Source organism: Dendrobium catenatum, unplaced genomic scaffold, assembly GCF_001605985.2.
Source record: "Dendrobium catenatum unplaced genomic scaffold, ASM160598v2 fragScaff_scaffold_260, whole genome shotgun sequence".
NCBI lineage: Eukaryota > Viridiplantae > Streptophyta > Magnoliopsida > Asparagales > Orchidaceae > Dendrobium > Dendrobium catenatum.
Window position 1 is genome coordinate 137,324 of NW_021318722.1, and position 23,659 is coordinate 160,982.

The window sequence follows — 23,659 nt, forward strand, 5'->3', positions numbered from 1 at the left end:
TCACTAAAAATTCGTCGCGGCGCTTTGAAAAGCATGCGAGGTCTAAAACAGCATTTGGCGGGTTTTACAACATCAATCAATTTATATTATTCTTTTTGGGATCAAATTTTGGGAAGCCAATTCAATCTGGTGTTATTACTACTAGACTCTTCTGATCATCTGTGGTCTAGGTTCTTGTTTAGATAGATGTTTCAACTCCTTTTGACTAGGAAAGTATGGATTGACATTTCTTCATAATGTTATTGGTGAAAAATAGAAATTGAGGATTTGCCCTCATTCTGTCAACGTGCAAAATCATCAGTCATAATATAATTATAATGATTACTTAAAGGCGCACCCATAATTGATAAATTTTTTTTTTTTATGGGCCATTCTATTGGGGATTGCTCGCTTGATCATAATTCATGATTACAAGATATTTATATGGTTAATTCTCATGATCAATCGGCCTTTTCCAACTTGCTCGGGGATGATCCATTTGTGTTAGTCATTATGGGATGTTCTCAATGTAACAACCTAACTGATATGATCCATAGACTAACAGGTCACATCGTGTTGAATTTTAACATGCCGAGCTCAAGATCTAAGTTTCAGAGAACTTTTTTAGAGTTCTAGTAAACCATTCAGACAATAGAGCTTCTAATAAACTTCGAATACACAGAAAATAAACTCATCCACAAATTTTATTCTTTTTATTCATCATCAATATATATATATATATATATATATATATAATATTTACAATATAGTACATGACTACAAACACAAGACACAACAAATAAAACAAACTAGCCACAACTTTATAAAATTAGAAAAATATCTATACAGGCTCAAATCCTGATTACTTAGCTATTTAATTGGCTCTTTCCTCTTTCCCCTATTTAAAACAGAAAGCAGAGTATATGTGAGCTAACACAGCTTAGTAGGTCATACCCACAAATCTAAATTTTCAAAAAAAATTCTTATTATACATTTAACTGAATTTAAAAGCAGTTCACCAAAGATTTATCGAGCCTAATAGTGATTGTAATTAACTGAAATAACACAAATTGTGTACTAAAAGTAATTAAACAAATACTTCATATATCAGAATAGAAAAATAATAATTTTTTCTCAGGCCCTTATACCTGCAATTAGAAACAAACTCTTATGACTCACTGTTCTAGCATATCAAAAAACAAACACTTATAACTCCGAATGCTTAGCACATATTAGATATTTAAAATTTTATATCCTTATGACCCCTTGTGCATATAACATCATAACAGAACTTCCATCTCATTTCAAATCTCCTCAAAGTATACATTTCAAGCAGATAAACATATAATTCATTATATTGTAGTAGAAAAAAATATAAATACATCAATTTCAGTATTTCACAGAAGGCTTTATCGGTAGGCAACAAATTCAACTATTGAGTAGAATTTCATTGTCTCAAAATGGTATTAGCTTACCATAGGTTGTTCAGAATGTTGTTTTGAAGCTTTAATTAAACTACAGTCTTATTTTCTAGTTAAATAAAATAGTGCACCTTTCAAATTGTCCTGTGTAAATTTTTCAGAAAATTATTTAAATGTCCATTATGACTAGCTCTACCACATACATAAAGTTACACGGGAAAGTTTTGCTTGTACAAAGTTATCCTCCTTTTTGCGATACAATTTATAAATTAAATCAACAAAATTTCAAAATTCTTGCATTTTTTAAAATGAGATAGGTGAAATGTAACTTACCTCAATCCGGACAATTTCTTGAACTAGGCCAAGAGTAGAAAACGGATCGGAGGTGCCCAAAATTTAACTTTCTCTCTAAAACCTTCTCTCTCTCTCTATCTATCTCTCTAAATGGATTAAAAGAGTTTTAAGGCAAATGAGATGGAAAATGATTTTAGATATTTTTATAAAATTTTGACCTGGCACCGCAGCGCTCTCCACTAGAGAACAGAGAGCCGTTGCACTGGACCCCAAAGCCGCAACATTAATTTATTTTCCATAAATCGGCTAGGGAGCTCAACGTCGCACCATTACCAGCCCAGCACCACTGCACTCCAAATAGAAAATTTCAGATTTTCATACACATGCACACGAATTTTTAGAACCCACTTCAAAATAGATTCAAGCACAAGTAAGCACCCAGAACACTCAAAGACACATGCAGCAAACACGAATGTAGAAATTCTACTTACCAAACTAGGTTGGAACAAGTGCATCAGCTCATGGGTTTAGGAGGTGTTACACTTGAGCTCTGGATACTGCTTTAGTTTCATATCTTGAGTTAGCGAGTTCCATTACTGCTGTAAGTTTGCTGGTTGCCACTGTCCCCCTTGCTCATACATCTCATGTTGCATTTGACATTTTGACATTTATATTGGGTCTCCTAAAACTCAAATAGCGGGAAAACAATATATCAGCCTATCGAGAATCCAGCTCTCACCCCTACTTTCTCTTCTCTATGTAATGTAACCATTATGCTTCCCAATGCTACTTATGATTGTTCTGATGTAGAGGTTATTGATGACTCTATTCAATTTAGCCTTACTATTCAATCAAAAGTTTAACTGATTCAATGGATAAAAGATTTTATTGTGTTTTTTGGTGAGGCACAAATTGAGAAAAAAAAAATTTCTTCACTTACTCAGGCTTACTAGATTCCAAATTAGATGCGGTAACTTTACTGACTTGGACGTTCTAGATTTGGCTATCATTTGAATATGAGATTGCTTCTCGTTTCATGGATGGTTATTAATTGCTATCTTTGAAGTAATCTTGATCTAATGTTTTTAGTTTTTTTTTTTTTGAGAGTTCTTTGTGATTGCTAGCTCATCTAATATTTTCAATAACTTATGATAAAATTTCATCCTTAAAAAAAAAGAATTATTTTCAATTATCATTTTATGTTGCAGCTACTGCACTCATTCTTTGTCTCACTGGAAATGAAAGTGCATTTTGGGATGTTTGCGTAGTATTGTTTAAAGTGGCAAAAGCATTTGGCTCTGAAGCATTTTCATACGATCTTATCACACAATATGTAGTATAAGGGTTCATTGGTTAATGTTTTTTTAGTCAGTTTTCAGGAGTTAAATACTGCCGCAAAACAGCCACTTTCAGAATTACGAATTAAAAGAATAATATTTTGTTTAGTCGATTCAAAATGTTCGGCATAGTTATCCTTTTGATGAACATTAGCGTGATTTTCTTAGACACAACTTGGATTTGAAGTTTCTGATTGATCAGCTTGTTGTTGCTTTTATAATGAAGCTTTTTAATGCAACTTTTTTGACAGCAACTTCTCAATTTTCTCTATATAGAAAAGAAAAAACAATCAATCAAAGCTCTAAATGAGTGGCCCATTAGCAAGAGAAGTTACTTCCTCATGACCAATCCTAAAATTAAAAAAAAAAAAATACCACTTTGCTTAAGCAATCGAAAGGACAATCCTGTTTTTGTTTTACAAATAGGCAATCTGTCATTCTGGATACCGAGCATTAGCAGTCGTATTTATCTCCAAACTTGTAGAATAATACCGAACACTGTGCGTAAAGACTTCTGGATTTTATTTTGACATTTCGGGACAGAGATGTTGCAGTAGAAGACGACGTATTCCCGCGTGTATATTAACAGAGAAGTCTCTCTGTTTCAAGCCAGCTAATTGAAAGGAGACAGAGAGAGAGAGAGAGCAGTAACCATTCTAACCGAGTCAATAATATTCCATTCCATTTATAGTTTATTTCGAATGGAGCATAAGGTTTTGCTTGGGATGGAGATGTAACATAAGAGAGGCAGGGAAGAAGAAACAAAAAAGGGAGTGAGGTGCAGTTGAAACATATATAAATATATTTATAATCAAACATTGGTAAACGTCTAAATAAACATATATAAACATGCATGGTAGCTGCTTTTTGGCTTTGGTAGCACTGGTAGATTGACGTATATATATATATTTATACATTTATTTATATTTATATAATAAAGTTGGTTGGTGCCAAAGGCTGACCACTGATATAGGATTAAGACATAATAATAGAGAAAGCAGCATTAGGTTTGTAATCCATGCGTTAATGATCAAGAAGGGTACTGCAAGTGGGCGTTGCTGAACTCCTGTGGAGTAGTTCTTCAATCATCTGCAAAGCAATCCTATCCTGATCCTCTTCCTCTTCCTCTTCCTCCACCACCATTATCTGCTGTTGTTGTTGTTGGTGGTGCTGCTGTTGCTGCTGTGTAGGTGACAGCGAAGGCGGTGGCAGAGACATGGTGGGGCTTTCCAATAGTGCCCGTGGCGCGGCGATGTCGAGCTTGACAGTCATCACCCAGCTGGACTCAGCACGCGAGCCAGCTCGCTTTTGCCAGACGCCAATGTGGGAGCTCTCTGTGTCGAGACGGAGGCAAGTAAGTGACGGGGAGGGGGTCTTGCAGCATCGACGGAGCTTCGCGCTGAGCACCTCAGAGAGACTGCTACTGTTGTTATTGCTGTTGCTGTTGCTGTTGCTGCTAACATTTGTGCTGTTAGCGCCGGCAGGAGTTTGGTTGCTGCGGCCGCCACCGGACAGGATGCCAGGCTCGCCTGCGTTAGTGGTAGGCACAGGAAAATTGGTTTTGGCATTGCGGCCACTCATAAGCACGGCCGCCTCATCATAAGCGCGGGCGGCCTCCTCTGCAGTCTCAAAGGTGCCCAGCCACACCCTTCTCTTCCTGCACGTACGCAATTATATACGGTTTACCCTTCTTTTGCATCGTAGTGAGAAGAAACAAGTAATTGAGAGTATAGAGACCGACTTACAGAAGTGGATGGCGAATCTCTGAAACCCATGACCCCCAATGCCTTTGCCTCACTCCTCTGAATTTCTTCGACTGTACCATGGAATTATTATTTTGAAGCTCAACTAAGTACTGGACACTATATGCAGAGAGAAAGAGAGGGATCAAGGGGACTGCTGAATTGAAGTGGCAGTGTGAGGAGACAAGTACACTTATACACAGGCTGAATACGATGAAATGGAAGATCGAAGCTGTGAATTGAAGTGGGGGGGAGTTAGTTAGCTTGGTGGGGTAAATTTAAATAGAAATTGTGGCCGCTGGGGAATCAATTAAGCTGGCAGCTACTGATAATTACAAAGAGCCTAAAGAGGTATAAGCCAAGCATTTTAATAAGAGGTGGGGAGGAGGGGATCCATGGAGAGAATGTGCAGGAGATGTAGCAGTAGAGGAGCAGAAGCTGTCGGCAAGAGAAAGGAAGGGAGAGAAAGAGAGAGAGAGAGAGATGAACAAAGAAGAACTGAGAACAGTGATGAGAGATGATGATGATGATGATGATGATGAAGAAGATGCATGTGCATCATGTAACAACTATAGTACATTGTGTAATTAACCTTCTCACCTACACCTTTGGCATAATAATAGCATCTTGTTGAGCCAAAGCTGCTCGGAGACTTGGACTTTCCACGGGAGGAGACCATTAATCCCCTGCTTTCCTGTATACTTTTCATTTACTTCACAATTTTGCTCGATTTTCTAATAATTAGTAATTACTTTTGCACATGAAGCTAACTAGCTAGCTAACTGCATCATTGTCTAATTACCCCTTGAGCTTTTTCATTATTACATCACTATCTCGGTGGTCCTCCTTAAGCTTTGCTCAATGTAGCTTAATATGGGATTGGTCTAGTTAAAGAGGTTATTTATTAATTGAGGAAGATGTGGTCACTGAATTAAAAACTCTTCACCCAACCGATAATATTTTATAGCTATTTTTTGTTCGTTCTCAAGATGAGAACATATAAAAATGAGTATGATTTTTTTTAATACATCGATTACGATGATATTATTGTTGTTATTTAGATGTTAAGATGATATATATGGGTAAATTGAAGGAATCTAGTATATAAATCTAATAAGTAAATTTTTAGTATTATATATGTAAATTTTTTTCATTTTAATTAAAAACTGCTAAAATTGTTTTTTTTTTTTTTTTTAATAATAATAATAATAATAATAATAATAATAATAATAATAATAATAATAATAATAATAATAATAATAATAATAATAATAATAATAATAAATGAAATGATGGAAAAAAAAATAAAGGAAAAATGATAAGAGAAAAATGTATATTTGTGCATTTTTGCAAATTGTCGTCGTCAAAGTCATCGTCATATCATGTAGGTATGAAACATACAAAGTCTTGTTTTTTGAGAGGTGGAAGGGAATTGACGCCGAGGTGGGCGAGCCCTGTGTGTGTTTCTTCTTAGCACGGTGGGGCAAAATTTAAGTGCCCGTAAGCGCCTCAATGCTGGCGGGGAAATAACTGTGCGTCTTCAAATAGGTATTCCGAAATCACATGCATATCTTTTTTGGCGTGGTAGGATTGAAGACTACGGTCGCGGTGCTATTTGATACCGGTTGTACACGTCTTTCTTAACTTAGCAGGTAGGCTAAGATTCCTGGAAATTTCCCTAAAAAGGGGGGATGTCGGAAGGTTACCAAAATTTATGGTGAACATGGGACATAAAATTGAACAATTAACAACAAACTTGAATTTGCAAAATGAATAGCAAGGGACTTGAACAAGATGCATATGGAATCGGTCATTTAAATTAATAAATGCACGGTCACGTTAAAAGTACAAATGTCAAGTAATAATCACGAGCATCCGCATGGACATTAATGAACAATTACAAGGACTCATGGATTCCATCACAACTTGCTTGCAAGCAAAGATCAAATTGAATATGTAATAACTCGCTTACAAACAATGAATCGCGGTGGATAAGAATCCTACATCCCGCTCGGAAGAAATAAGCAATATGAAGATCAATGAGTAATCATAAAACTCATGATGGATAAATTGCCAAACACATTGCAAACTAATGCCCACAAACCACAATCAATCTGAAGGGAGCATATAATATGAATGCAGGCCACTCACCTTAATTATGGGTGGCACGTTCTTGAGGGATATATGAAAAATGTGCAATGAATACAACAATATCATGTAGCCAATACCAATATTCATATGGGCATGTAAGTTAATGCATGAAATTTCCAATCTGCACCATGAGTTACTTGTGAAAGATATTAATTGAAAAATGATGCTCATGCTTATGAAAGGGGCCTAATAACCGCAATGAACACAGTAATGTGCTCTTAAGTTAAGTATGAAGAATGAACCAGCAAGTGTTGCTGCATTTCTGTGATTGACACTAGTCGACATACAAATAAATAGATCAGTATTCCATAAATGTAAGATTGGTGTGCAGTAAATATAAAAGTGCTCAGTGGTCAACATCAAAACCTAAGCAAGTACATTTGACCCCACAAGCAGAGGAATTTGACATGCAATCATTGCGAGAATTTACTCGCAATTATGCACAAGGAATGCAACGCAATTAGAAAATAAGGGAAGGAGTTTATGATGAAGATAACCCACTTACAATCAATAGCCCTTAGCCGACATAAAAGTGCACTAATATGCTAGTAAGTGACGAAATCAAATAAATTCTGAATGTAACAATCTCCCTACAACCGATATTAGCTAGCTTGCAGATATATGTTGCAAACTTTGTGAACGTGGTGGTTTAATGCACGGTGAAAGTAGCAACTTGCCAGTCGATGCTCACAAGAAAATCAGCAGTGTAGCAACATTCCTACGGTCAACGCTGATCAACCAAAAAGTAAATATAACAAATTTTTATGAATAATTGAAAGTCAATACACAAGCGAATACGCTAACTTGCTTGCAAATAACAAAGTCCCTTGCAAACATACATAATATGGTACGACATACTATGAATGCTAATGTCTGATGACAGTGATAAGAGATGTGTTGTATGCATAATAATGCACCTATTGGTGATGATTAACAACAATAGACACATCGCAAGAATGATAGATCCTCTACAAACATAAATACACCAACAACAAACCATCTACGTGTAGATGCATATGTTCCTACAAGCAAAGGAAATTGACATGCGACGAATGCAAATGTCTACAAGCAATGACGGTTGATGTGGTTTATTTGAGAATATTAATAACTAAAGTGCTGTGAGTATGAAAGATTGCAGGAGGATACAAATGCATGTGGTATCTACAAACAAGAACCAAAGACCCGTAGTGAATACATACACCTACAAACAATTGTAAGAAGCTCGTCATGTATACAATAGCTGACCTACAAATTAAAGAGATGGTGGAAGAAATCCTGTGATGCATATAGAGTTCCCATCTACCAACAACGAGGTTGAATACGTCACAAATGTGATGAGTCCCTTATGAATGTATATGCACACAACTCATCATCCAAGGATAAAGACAACATGTCTACAATATGTACAAGTACCTACGAGCTGTGATAGCCCAAAGACAATGTGACATCCCGTGCGTCTATAGTGAAAGGATTCGTCGACAGTTTTGATCAATCATCACTTCCTGCTCCCTCGCTCAGACCTGAAATTGTTAACCACATATAATGAGCTTCAAAAAGCCCAGCAGGTCACCAAAGCCTACAACTGAAATCAAAGCACGGTACTGAAACAATATGCATGTCAATCAGTCAAATCCATACCAGTCACTTGCACATGATCATTGAATCTATGCCGATACAAAAATTAGTAATCAATGCATAATCAATAAAATCCATAATCGTCGGTAGGAGAATCGATAAACAGTAGAAAATCCATAATGCTCAATAAATCAATCCATACGTCAATTCGATCGTATCTTCAAACATCGGTCAAATTCATAAAGAAAAGCCATCGTATCAATAATATCAATCAAATCAATACTCCGGTCAATAGTATCAATCGTTATAAAATCATATAAAACAATCAAATCAATACATCGCTAAAAAGAGTTGAAATCAAATCAATAAATCAATCAGTGCAGTAAAATCATATTCTAGATCACAAGCTCGGTAAATCACATGTATCAGGGTATCACATATATCAATTAGTATTCGGTGTATCACGTGCCATAATATCAGTGCAATGAATATGTAGTATCGGTGAATCAGTAGTATCGGTATTGGTATCGGTATCGGTACGGTATCAGTAGTATCAATGAATCAATAGTATCAGTGTCCATAATATCAATGAATCAATGCAACATAGTATCAATGAATTAATGCAATATCAATATCCATATCAGTATCTGTATTCAGTGACATATACAATATGCAATATCAATAAAATCGTATAGTAACAGTAAACCCGTAAATCCATCAGTAAATAAATTCATCAATAAATCTATACTCAATCAATAAATCCGTCAATATCAATAAATCAGTAAATCCATACATAAATCAATAAATCGGTTCAATATCAATAAATCAGTCGATATAACAAATCAAACAATATCAGTAAGTCCATAAGGAAATCATAAGAACAGTACTTACACATGCATTCCAGTACAGTAGTCTTACTTAACAAGTACAATCACTGTCTATTAAGGCATTTTTTAGTCTTGGAATATCGATGTATCATTGTATCTTTGTATCGTTGTATCCGTTGGCTCAATAAGGGTCGTCACCCTTGCCCGTCGGCATAATAATCTCCTTATGACTCCCAATCGTTGTATCACGTGATCAATAGAGGATAACATCAAACCCTTTTTAAAGGAAAGCCCGTCGGCCCACCATCCTGTACAGGTCGATCTTCAACCAACGGTTCAACCAGTCTTTACTTGTCTTTCAGTAATAGTAGTATATCCAATCATATATCCACATTCATATACATCCCATTAATGCATTGCAATCAATAAACATGATTTAACTCAAATGAAGAGAATCCTCAAAATATCATACAGTCGACAGAAATCCCAAACATAGACAAAATACACAGTTTCGAGCTCCAAAACCAAGCCTTTCCTCTCTTTTTCCTTCTCTTTCTCTCTCCAGCTTTTTCTCTCTTCAAATGATTCCAAAATATCTTAATCCAATATATATCCATGTAGATCATCCCGGACGATCCCAAATCATCCCGGAACGATTTGCCCTATGTACAAAATTCGTTCAAATGAAAATGCATTCGTTACTAGACGATTTGCTCTCTGGACAAATTTTGTCCCGACGGTTCATCCAGGCTAGTTCAGGTTCATCCATACAAACCATACAGATTTTTCACAATTTTCTTCAGTTCGTCCCGTATTAAAGTCAGTTCGTACGGACTAACAGCCCTAAAAAAAAGAACTTCTGAGGGGTTTTACAAACAATATATATATATATATATATATATATAACATGTATATACAAAGCACTTACGAGCTGTTGCGGCATCCTCACATGTGATAGCCTTATAACATCAGTCAAACACACCGACATTCACACAAGGAAACATATCTACAACAAGTGAAAACTTCTATGAGTCGTTGTGGAAGACCCATCTTGTGCACAACTTGCTATCTACTACGTAAATATAGAAAAGCGGTAGCGAATACCAACTATTTATTAGCCATCATAGAAGCTTGTGACGAATGCAGGTATCTACATACATAAGATCACGAGCAAACCATAGTTGCAGTGCAAAGCCACCAGATTTGCAATACTTATACAAGTGAGCATAATGCATGTATAAGCTCTCAAGTAAAATATTGTGCACACTCAATTGAGGGTTGCCCGCACTACTGATCGATCATAAATGGCTTCAAAATGCTCCCACACATATACTGCAACATGTATGCACACAAACAAAGGAGTGCACATACAAGCACATTAGCTTGTACAAATGTAAGAATATATACTCGCATGTGTCCTGACGAGTGTGTTACGGGTACACACGTGATGTTTAAGGATGCTTCACGGGTTTAGAAATGAACTTAAATTCGAGCACAATCCTTTTATGTGAATGGATTAGGAGTCGATATGGCTCGAACCATCAAACAAATATGCAATCGCAGCATCAACTAAGATAACTTTTGTTTTATAGTTCATATTAGGCCTTTAAGGTCTATTAAGAAAATGGTTCACTACTAGAGATCTGAAGCCTACAATAAACTCGATCCTCTGTCATCAACAAACATAGTCGACAAGGTTCAATCAACAAAATGAAATTTTGAAATGCCCATAAATACTCTGATGATGGTCGTGTTGAATGCAGATCTCAATCGAATGGGTTAGTTTCAAATATTTTCCTGAATGCCCTCGAAATTCAAAATTCCAAAAAAATATCTAAACTTGAATCTTTTAAAAATTGAAATTCAACTACCTAAATGCTTAAAGTAAAACCTATCCACCCACCGCAATAGTTTATCGAAGTGGACAAATTCATATATCACTTTAGCTCTCAAAGAGCTAGTATATGGTCGAGAATATCACTATGATTCATTTTCAAATATTCTCTTGTCAATAAGGATACGACATGTGTCTTCTAACTAGTGATTTTATCGCCATATGACACCGCATGTAAACGGTTATGACTGGGCCCTCTAAATCGGGTGGTTTACCGTCAAATGGCATCACTAAATTACAGTCATGGCCCAATGGAACTAAATCATTTATATACAAATCAATAGGATATAATCAATAGAGCTTTAGCCCTCTGTTAGTTAAGGTGAATTTAAAATTTTCTCCTTAGACAAATACTCACTCCAAGTCTACAAGGTACTCTTGGACGGTGCAACCCATAGTTGCTGACAAGGATCCTTCTTTCAAGTTTGGTCGACTACCTTCTTTGACTAAGTAGACCAGGGACCATGATGCTCGGGACAACGAAACTAAGGGATTTTGATTGGATCATCATCATCATTCCCCCACCATCCGCTTTAAGTGCAAGAAGGTCAAGTTTTTAATTTTCAATTTCCACCTCCTAAACCCACGCTGCTACTATATGTTGAACATCACATATCCATGGGTACGAGGTATTCATTTGACGACTAGCCTTAATTGAAAGTTCTCTCTTATTATTGGGAGGGGTAATTAACTATAGTGGCTTACGCCTATAGAAAACTAGAACTCATATCTAAAGTCCACGCAAAATGAGGGCGAAATCTCTGGGTAGTGTCTTATCTACAAACCCAATATGCCTTTTGAAAAGTTGTCTCGGAACTTAATCTGTTAAAACTCTTTTGAAGAAAAGGGAGGTCTGGGCGCGAATTTTCGGAGCCCACGTCCATCACATAAGAGGATTGATAAATTGCTAAACCTTATTTTAGTTGTAATAAATGCTCATTTTGTTTTCTTTACTATAACACATTTATTTATTTATTTTATTTAGATAAAAGTTTTTTATTAAAAATTTAATTATGATGTATCTAAAAAATTATTAACTTTATAATTTATTATAAGATAAATATAGTATATAAACAATTAATTCAATTCATTTTATATGTGTTTTAAAAGAAGTTTGGTAATTTTAAGATTTATCTTGGGAACTTTGACTTTATATGCCTCATAATACACCAAATTGGCTGTACATGTTTTAGTGGGTTTTTAAGAAATATGTTTGAAAAATTATTTTAGATTAAAATATTCTTGCTTTATAGAAATATAATTTGAAATTCATGCGCAAGTAGTTACATGAATTTTCAAATAAGCTGCTAGATCTTTTTATTTTTTTTGTTCCATTATCTTTGTCTCTAGCGATCTTTATTCACATGTGATCAATCTATAATAAAGTTTCACAACAAATATTTTGTCTTCTTCTCTAGGTAGTCGCTCGATGTTATTGATGTTATATGTGTAGTTATCTAAGTTTAAATATGTTATATTCTTACTTTTGAAGATGATTTGAACAATATTGAAGATAGTTTGGATAAAGTTTAATAGTTTCAAACCTAGTTGGTATAAGGTTTGAACAAAGTTTGAAGATGGTTCAAACATGATTAAAATATAGTTCAAGCTATAAGTTTTGAATGATTCAAAAAAGTTTGAACATGATTTGAATATTATTTGATAGTATTTGAATATCGTTGGAATATAGTTTGAATAAGATTTAATCAAGGTTCAAATAAGAATCTATTATAGTTTAACAAGATTTGATCGTTGTGAAATGAGGTTTGAACAAAGTTTTAATAGTTTTTAATCATTGTTCAAATATAATTTAAATATGATTCAAATTATATTATTTTTCCCTATAATATCTTTTTAAATTTACTCATTTGAGTTATTTTTGTTAGGACTATAAATGCTTGCTCTAATTAGACATATAAATGTATTATTATGCTACATGGGTCACATATAGAGCTAGTGCGATGAGGAAAATTATAAAATAATTTGAGGCATAGATCATTGGGTTAGGGTTCAAAGAATATCAACTTGAGGAGGAATTCAATAGGATGACTATGAGTAGGCTAATTGATAGCTACTCATGTAAAGATAAAAAACTTAAAAAAATTAGGCTTAGAAAAAGCATTCATAGAGTGCATTGAAAGTTGTGATGTATGAAAGTTTGGGGGTATATTTCTTTGTAAATGATTTCCTTCTCAATCATGATAAAAGCATTGTTATTTTTACTGAGATACTTGGATTAGTTAAAGATAATTAAGTATTTTTTAACCCATGGGGCGAGAGGACTATAAGTGGGTGCATTATTAAGTTTCTGTCATGAAGATGTCCATGCATTATGAACTGTGGATCATTATTTCAAATTACGAAGTATATTTTTATTTATGTGTTAGATCATTATTTTTATATATTAATTTGTGAATTCTTCCTTGTAGATGATTGCTCATCATATGTTGGTGAATAAAGCTTGTTATGGGGAAGAAAAGATAATTTTATGAGGGTGTTATGTGAGATTTTATAATAAGATCTAAGAGAAAAGATTCAATGGGGTAGAACCAACAAATCTTTTGCATAAGAAGTCATATTATCAAAGTCAAGTTAAGTCAAGAATTTGAGTTGGTTTGTTGAAGAGACTAGGCTTTCTAAAGTTAGTTACAATTGATGACACCTCCAAGAATCAACCTCGATAAGCAAACCCTATGTTTTGATTTACCTAGTTAACATAAAGAAGGCTATATTCAATGATTGCCATTCTAATAAAAAATTTTTGTTTTGAAATGAGTTAATTCACAAGATAAAACATGAATCATTGTAATTAAGTGATACAACTATCATTCCACATGAAAAAAAAAAATTTAAAAAAAAACTACAACTATAACATAACAACAATCCTTTATCCTACTATATGGGTTTGACTACATAAATTATTTTTCTATTGGTCCTAAGTCCTAGATGAAAAAAGTGGTGGGTTACGTTAGGTAATTGACAACCAATATAAAACTTATCAAACAAACACGTTATGAATTCACATAATTAAAAAGCATATATGATAATAATCTTTGAATTACCCATAAGTTAACAGGAGAGCAAAGTGGCTCTATGGGGTGATGGGTAAAGTTAAAGAGTCTAGAAAAAAAAATAGAAATAACATAGATAGGACTTCATGGGCTCATCATCTTAGCTATCAAGCTTATAATACACTATGTTAACAATTATGAATTATGTTGCATGGAATTATTCTCATAATCTCAAATCAAGGTTAAAAAAAACAATAACAACAACAACAACTAAGTATCTTAGATAGGTAAAGTCTAAGACGTAGACTTGAATGGTGCAGGACTTACAATACTAACAACATAAATAATACCTACAAAAAATAGAGAATATAATAATCTAGTTATACATAATTAGAGCTACTTAATTGATCTCATAATCACGTTTCATTTCGGACAACCCCTAGCTAGCATATTAAGATAACACGTAAACATATTAAAATCTATGCCTACAAAAGAAACTTTATCCTAAGAGACTTGATATGCATGTAGTTACATGTTATTAAGTGGGAAAGAAATTTATATACTTTTGATCGATAATGTTAGAAAAATGCATTAAAGCAAAAAGAACAATATGTCAATTAAAAAGTGGCTAGAAAGAGCTTTAATTTTAAGAAAACTATGAAACGTAGTCAGCGACGTCGAGCTCATCACTTAATGTTGTTGCGCTCCCAAGAGTTCTCATTTTATGTAAACTTTTTTTAAATCGAGATCTCAACGTTGCAGCTCTCCCAAGTGTTAGTGTTATGCATCAAATAGAGAAGGCAACGCCTCTAAAGACTTCAATTCTTCTTTTATTATAAAAACAGCTCACTGTTGTAGCGCTCCTCACATCAGTGTTGCAACACCCTTAAGGGAAATTCTTCCCTTATCAAGTTTTCATTCTAAGTTCAATTTCTAAGTCTCTTTCCAAATCTTTTAAAAATTAAATAAGCCAATCATATTTTAAATTCTAATGAGGTCCTACTCAGGTTAATAGGTATTCTGGTTAAAGTACATTTAATAACTCATATTTTAACTAACAACAATCAAATGATATTTTAGGAGTCATTATAAGTCTAATTTATAAATCATTTTTGTCATATCATAAATATTGATGTGCACTAATTATAATATATATTTTTTTTATTTTATGGGCATTGTAGATATGAAAATAAGAAGTTTCTTATTTAATTACTATTCCTTAATAAATTGACACACACAATACAAGTTGGCTTTCAAAGATCATTAGGTGTTTGCAAACATATTTTACTAGAGCTTTCTAGACATGTTGGGCTATTTTATGTGTATTTTTTCATAATTTTTGGATCCCAATTTTAAAGTTGTAAAAAAATTTATAAGAATTTATGCTAAAAATTAAACAATAGACATAAATTTCAATGCATCCTTAAAATATTTTTTTATTAAAAATATTTCTCCACTTTACAGAACTCATCAAATCGCAATTTCCTCTTTCATTTTGTTTTAGGAGAGAATAGAATAGGGAAATAGAAAAGAAAAAGATAGGGGAAAGAGAAAGTTAGCTTTTAAAGGTCTTAGAGCTAGTAGGCTACCATTACTCTACCTCTAATTTTTGTATTTTCTTAATTTTAATTTGATCAAAACTTAGAAAGTTGCAATATCTCAATATGTAGCAAACTTCAATTGTATAACTTTAGTATGTTATAGTTTTAATTATTTTGCACATATAATGTAAATTTATTAATTTTTATAGTGTATTTTGTATTTTGGAAGAAATACCCTAATTTGAGATATTTTTATAAATAAAAAATTATATAAATAATTATTAAAACCTCATAATACAAGTGTATGACATGTATATTTGTTATAATTCATTTGTTGTGGTCATATATATGTGAAAATAAGTATAATATTTTTTTTATGAATATCACTAGTCATGATTCATACGTACATTTTATATGCACTAAATGATGCAATGAGCTGAACATTGAGCATAATATCACTTGTTTACTATATTATATATGATGTGAATTGTGTGTATGTAAAGGGCTAGTCCGAAATGATTATCTTATTCATGTTAGCTAGAAATATATTATCCTATAAAAGAGGATGGGTCAAAGGGCTTTCTTTTAAAATAAGATTTGAGGTGTAAGTTTAAAGCATATGAAAAGGGAGGCATAAAGTGACAGATTGATATGATATAATACGCCAACGGGTATGAAGTGATGACTTTCGACAAGAAAGCCACTTGACCTAAATGACTTGTGATGTGAATAATTTTTGGAAATATGATTGATATGATTGAGATTGATTCCTATAGAGTTGGCTACATGGCTGAATATAGGAAAACACCATAGACAACCATGTTTCCTATCTTACTTATATTGATAGTTAATTTGGCAGTAGACTCAACCTTTGTAAATATATATTATGGCTCAGCGCTATAGCGCTCCAGACTTAGCACCACAATGGTCTCTTGACAAATTTTCAAAAATGTAAGGAAATTAAATTTTAGGTTGTTACAGTAGGACAATGATGCAATACAAGGCCAAGTTTACTGCACTGGCTAGATATGCTCCTCAACTTGCTAATACACTAGAAAAAATGTTATAGATTTATCAGAGGGCTTTGGGATAGTTTGAGGCAACCTCTAGTGCCATTTTTTTATTTCTGACTTTTTTAAGTTTATGGAGAGAGCATGTCTAATCGAGAATAATATTGTAGCTACTCAGAAGCAGTTGACTATTAGAAGAAAGATATTTGGGGGAGAGATTTCTAGTAGTGGTTTTAGTGTAAAGAGGAGTAGATTTGGACATGGAGAATCCAGGAGAGAATAGTTTATATTTATATCTTTTTATGGTTATACAATGGGTTCTATAAGTTTTATTAGTGGGATACCAATGTCTCAAAATTGTGGTAGGACACACTTGGGTTAGTGTCATAGCTGATTAGACAATACTTCTGATGTGGTCGTACTAGACATAGATTGGTTAATTATCCATTTGTTGGCCCTGATTGACATTCTGAGGTGAGAGCTAAAATCTCTAGGTAGTTAGGGAGATCGAGGGCAGTCCAACCCCATATTTTTATTGAGTGATCTTTTAGTTGAGATTGTAGTCGATCAATAAAAAGATAGGTTTTTGGTAGTTAGGAGATGTTAATGCTTCTATTTATCTAACTCTAATTCAAGTCAATGTATATAGTTTGACTCAACATGGGGCCTTGGGTGTAACTAATGTGGTGATATGTATGACATATATTCCTGTTACTCTATGTTGCATTCTCTTTGATTATGTAGCTAGTTATTCATTCACATCTAAAAAGTACTTATCTATGTTGAACTTATTTTATGTTATATAATGAACTACTCCATTTGTTATTCTTCCTACTATAACTTATGAGTTATCTGGTTGTGTCCAATTGCATGAAATAGAAAATTCTAATAAAAATTGAAAACTTAAGTTGATAATGTTACCTCTGTTTGAGTTTGTTGTTATTTTGGATATGAATTTGTTGAATTAGAATGATGCTTAGATTAATAGTTCAAAAAAGAGGGCGACTTTATCTCTATAGGATGAGATATATTATTTTTGAGGAGTTAGATGAGTGTTATCTTGTTTAATATCTTCATTGCAGGTTTGCAAATTGTGGTAGAAGGGGAATATAGTATTTATGGCACATATATGTGATAAATGAATAATTTTTGAATCAAATGAAAATACTCTTATAGTTAAAGAATTCCCTAATGTATTTCTTGAAGAATTGATTAGTTTTTCAATGAATAGGGAAGTGGATTTTTGTATTGAAGTGTTGTCATGCACAACTTTAATTTCTATGGCTCTGTATATTAAGAAACATAAGGAGCTGCAAGAGTTGAAAGCACAAATGTAGAAATTAGTAGACATATGATTTGTCAAATCTAGCATGTCCCCGTAAGGTTCACCAATTCTATTTTTGAAGAAAAAGTATGAGATAATGAGACTACGTATGAGTTGCTCGACATTGAATAAAGTAATAGTTAAAAATAAATATCCTCTTCTTAGGATTAATGATTTATTTGATCAACTAGAAGGTACTTTTGTATTTTCTAAGATTTATCAATGGTTTGGATATACCAGTTGAAGGTGAAGGAGGAGGATGTAGCAAAAGTTGCATTCATCCATGTATGAACATTATGAGTTCTTAGTTATACATTTTGAGGTAATTAATGCATTTGCAATCTTTATGGATATGATGAATAGAATATTCAAAATATATCTAGATCATTTTATATCATTTTTATTAATGATATTCCAATTTATTTTAAATCTAAAAAAGAGCATGCAACATATCTGAGGGTTATTTTGAGACTCTAAGATTGCACAGGTTATAAGCAAAATTCTCCAAATGTGAATTCTGGCTGAAAACATCACATTTTTTGTGCATGTGGTAAATAGTGAAGGAATTTTTGTAGACCCCTAAAAAGTGCAAGTAGTTACCAATTGGACAAGGCCTACTAACATATCTCACGTATGTAGTTTTTTGGGTATGAGTGGATACTGTAAAAATTTTATGAAGGAATTTTCTTATATCTCTATTCCTTTAATGAGACTGATGTAGAAGGCATCTCCTTTTTGAGTGGGAAGCTGATTGTGAGGATAATATTTAGAGACTAAATGATTATTTAACATATGCTCCAATTTTGATCATTCCCTATAGTTCAAAAGGATTCCAAGTACTTAATAATAGTTCACTGAATGGATTATAACGTGTTTTGATTGATGGGTGCGTTGGAGTAACCTAAAGAACTATAAAAATAATTTAAGGCTTTATCAATTCCTAAATACTGCTTAGGTTTTCTTTGATATAAAAATTATAAAAATCTCACTTAGGTTTTCTTTGATATAAAAATTATAAAAATCTCACTTAATATATATAAGTATATGTGATGAATCAAGTAATATAGTTATATAGTAGAGTATCGATCCCATAAAAAGAATGTTTACTTGCAAATAGTAGTACTGTCTACTTCAACTACATTAATTATCTTACTCAATAAAAATAAATTTTGATAGAGATTCAATCACTTAATTTGAAATAAAAATAATTAAATGAAATACTATTGAGATAAATTATTTTGGATTGATGGAATGTAAATATAATATGTTTCATAATGATTCTCCTTTTTATTGATGATATTCATAGCATATACATTACCGAGCACTCAGTCAAGTATGAAGAGACAAATGATATATTAAATTCTTTCAACCTCAATACAACTCTAAACTCCCATAGTCTATCACTCTATGAAAATCTTAGAAGAGTAAGTAAAGCGTGTACTGCTAAAACCCCCTCATGAAAATTCATCTTTATAAATTTAATACATAACAAGCATTATGTCTATGCTTGCATCATACAAATCTAGCATACCTAGTTGTGTCTACTTTCCTATTCTTAGGCTCCACATTACATATGATATTAACTACACATATGACCATTATGTGCATTAAATGAAGACATGATATATTAAAAATATCATAAACTTATTGATGAAGAGAACTCATTATTACTCTATATTTCATTTACATCATCAATCCAAAAATATAGAATTTAGCAGACACGAAGAACAAATGAAGCATATTCATTTTCATTAATTGCACAAGAAAGAAAATTCACGAGAAAAGATATCATCAGATGGGCTCAATGATCTCCTCTACACTCCTAGAACTTATAAAATTGCTTCCATAAACACAATCCAAACACTCTATTGGAATGTATTTAGTACTTCTTTGAATTCTCTTAGTTGTCACTCCTAAGGAAAAATTAGAGAAGCGCTATAAAGACTAAAATTAAATAAGTGACTGAACTCATGTATTAGCATTACAGATAGACTGTTTATAAAAACATCCAAAAAATGGATTATGGCATTACGGTGCTTGAGACATGTGTGTTGTGTCGCCCATAAAATGAACTAACGTTGCAGGGCTGAAGGGTTTCCTCCACTGTGGTGCTTGCTAACATGGACCCATTATTTAATGAATCGATGGGTCACTTCACTAGAATATCGTGGCATGTACAATTATAACTGTAGTGATGCGGTGCTGTTGATGGTTGAGCACTACGATATCCATATGACACTCCCTTGGCTTAGCGGGACTAGAATTTGGCGTCGTGGTGGTGTGTAGGTAGAGATTGAGCTTTGCAGCATTGACTTCTCCAACACTGCAACACTGGGATAGTTGGAAGGGCTTGCGGTGCTGACTCCTCCAACACTGCAGCACTGTCGAACAGAGACTAGGCGCCGCCATGTTCATATTTGGGCACTATAGTGGTATCAATGATGGTGTCGCGATAGTATTGTGTATGACACTACGACGATGTATCATACTTCAAAATTTTGCCCCTTGTATTTTCCTGCAAAACACAACTAAAATATTATATTTTTACTAATAAAATTAACACATAAAATGTAACATTATTTACACTTATCATTTTTGCAACTAGGGATGGTAATAACATATGGTTCAATATCGTTAAAGTTACTTGAAAATTGATTTTGAATTTCCAACTATTATCTTTGTTCTTAAGATATGGATGTATTTTTTTGTATGGAGTGTGAAATCTTTACTATCCCTCTTAGCCTGTAGTATACCTTCACTCAGAAGGAATTAAATATGAGATAGAGAAGGTGGCTTGAGCTAATAAAATACTATGAATTGAGTATTTAGTATAAGCATGGTAAGGGCAATGTGATAGTAAATGCTTTAAGTAGGAAGTATGTAGGAACATTAAGTCATTTGCTTTCTTCTGATGCTTATCTGATTCGAGATATGAAAAAGGGTATAATTGGAAGTGGTTAAGCCAATTGATTTGGAATTTGTTGCACTTGCTTAGATGATTGTATAACTTATTCTACGGGAAAGAATTTTGGAGTCCCAAAGGCTTGATGAAAAATATTCAAAGCTAGTGGATCATATTCAATCTGGTAAGAAGCTTGAACCTCAAGTAAATGATTCTGGTGTTATATTTAGTAAATATAAATTGTGGGTTCCTAGTAGTGCAAAATTGAGGAATAATGTTCTACGTGAGTCACACTATTATGGATATACTATTCGCTTTAGGATTAGTAAGATGTATAATGATTGAAAATATAACTAGCTGACTTTGTAGCAAAATGTTAAACTTGTGAATTGGTTGAAGCACAACATAAACAACCTAATAGCTTGCTACAACCGTTTCTCATTTTTTAGTGGAAATGAGAAGATGTAACTATGGACTTTGTCATGGGTTTCCCTAGGTCGAGGTAAGAACATGAAGCTATTTAGGTTATTATGGACCATCAAAAGAAATCTGCTCTTTTTTTTTTTCGATTCAATAGTCTGATTCTATAGAAAAGTTAGCATGGGTATATATGCGTGAAACTATGCTGAGGTGTTGTGGCACTATGCTTTTTATAACTCTAGAAATTTAAGGGGGGATGCGATAGTGGGTGCATGAGTGCCATGACACTATGAAATAAAAATTTTCTATAAATATTATTTTCTACTAAATTATAATATATAAAAATCATTTCCACCAAATCTCAATGAGAGAGAGAGAGAGAGAGAGAGAGAGAGAGAGAGAGAGAGTCCGTTTTAGGTAGCTTCTATCTGATTTCATTTGTCGAGCCAATTTGGGATATTATTTCAATATGGATATGTTAAATTTGTCCTATTCTAATTTTTAATAATTCAGAGTTTTTGAAATTTTCTAATTTAATTTTTGAAATTTCAATGTAAAAGAGGGTAGATTTTGACATCAAGTAAACTTTTAACACTTAACTTTTACTATATCATAAATTGCAATAATTTGCACATTTTTGGTATATTATTTGTGAATTTTTACTTACCAATTCTGATTTCCTTCAAATTTAAGCATTCATAAAAATATTCTGACTTTGATAAATAGTGGTGTATTACAATAAAAGTTTCATGACGTAGCTATGAATAATATGTAATAATTTGGTTGTGATATGTGAATGTGGAAATTTTGTGTATGGGTTACCTCAAATTTCTGTCCGTTTCATTGCTAGTAGGATATTTTGTGAAATTCTATGATAAGTTTGATATTATTTACTATAAGATAAAAATGTAATTATTTTTTGTTTTTATATATGAAATGTTTGAATTAGAGGAGTTTTGATATTTATTAGGAGCTATAAGTACCTGAAACTCTGAATATCTATAGTGCTTAGTATTGAGATTATAAGAGCCCATTATTTGATATGCTAGACATGAAGTCATAAGAGCCTATATTTTGAATTATGACATTTGCTGGGAGGTATAAAGGGCCTAAGGGGAAATAAATGTGATGTGCTATGAATATTTGATGCCATGTGCTTATTTGTGATTCGATGTGTTATGTTTATTATTTTTATTTATGTTATGTATTATGTGTTTGGAACTGTAGATCTATTTTGAGATTTTGTATATTTTGGCAATGTTCTAAGTAATTTTTTCTTTTTATGCTCTGCTACTATTTTGATAAAGGTTATGTAGAAATAGTCTATTTTATCTCATTGTTTTATTATAATTAAGAATTGTTGTATATTTATTAAATTTTTTGATAAATTCAATATAGCCTACTGAGTTGTGGTTTGCTCATACATGCTATTTTGCATCTATTTCATATCAGGGTAAGGGAAAAAGGTAGGTTAAGCATAGAGAGGAGTTATAGATTCTAATCTTTCAGTAAGTATGTTCTGCTAGAGATTTTTTTGCAGTCATGGCTTTGCTATTTTGTAGTATCCTGTGCCATGGGCTATTTATAAATGACTATTGGGATGTATAAATGAATAACAAAGGTATTTGATGATGAGTATTTTGTGTATTTATTTGAAGTAAAGTAACGTCTCTTTAGTCTGTAAATACTTGATAAAAAATCTAAAATTCTCTCTGAATAGATATTGGGAAATCGGTCATGTTACAATTACAATCCCACACGATATAATATATCCTAAATGTGAGTTCTGTTGAATAGGACTCTAACAAGTATAGTCTAGAAAAAGTTTTTTAAAGATCTTAAATAAGTTGGATACTTACCAACTCTATGTTCAAGATTGTAAACATAGTTAATAAGTAGATTTGACAGCAAGTATAGAACAATTGAAAAATTTTCTAATTCTTTGAATGAGCATGCAGGAACATCAAAGGGTGATTTCATTATGAATAGTAAGATATAAGTGCATCAACTCAGGAGCAAGTTGATAAGGCTTCAAACCATAAATGGTATTACAAAAACCTTAGTTGAATAGAGTTATTTTAGCGAGTTTTTATAGTCTTGAACCAATCATGCAACCAAACTAAAAACCTTGAACTAGATTGTTGAAAGGTCTTGAAAATGAAATATGGTCCGGCCTTTATCATCAAAGGTGATAGATAAAATATGATCACAGAGGGAGCACTATATTTGCT

The 23,659-nt window shown here is 32.9% G+C and overlaps 1 protein-coding gene across 1 annotated transcript; it reads right to left on the reverse strand.

Moving 5' to 3' along the window:
* Window positions 1-2,783: 2,783 nt before the first annotated feature.
* Window positions 2,784-5,546, reverse strand: LOC110105686 (ethylene-responsive transcription factor WIN1). The gene is made up of 2 exons (XM_020835287.2): window positions 4,777-5,546; window positions 2,784-4,688 (listed from the first exon to the last, which is right to left on the reverse strand). Exons 1-2 carry the CDS (start codon window positions 4,854-4,856, stop codon window positions 4,055-4,057), a joined length of 714 nt encoding a protein of 237 aa, XP_020690946.1. The 5' UTR covers window positions 4,857-5,546; the 3' UTR covers window positions 2,784-4,054.
* Window positions 5,547-23,659: the final 18,113 nt, after the last annotated feature.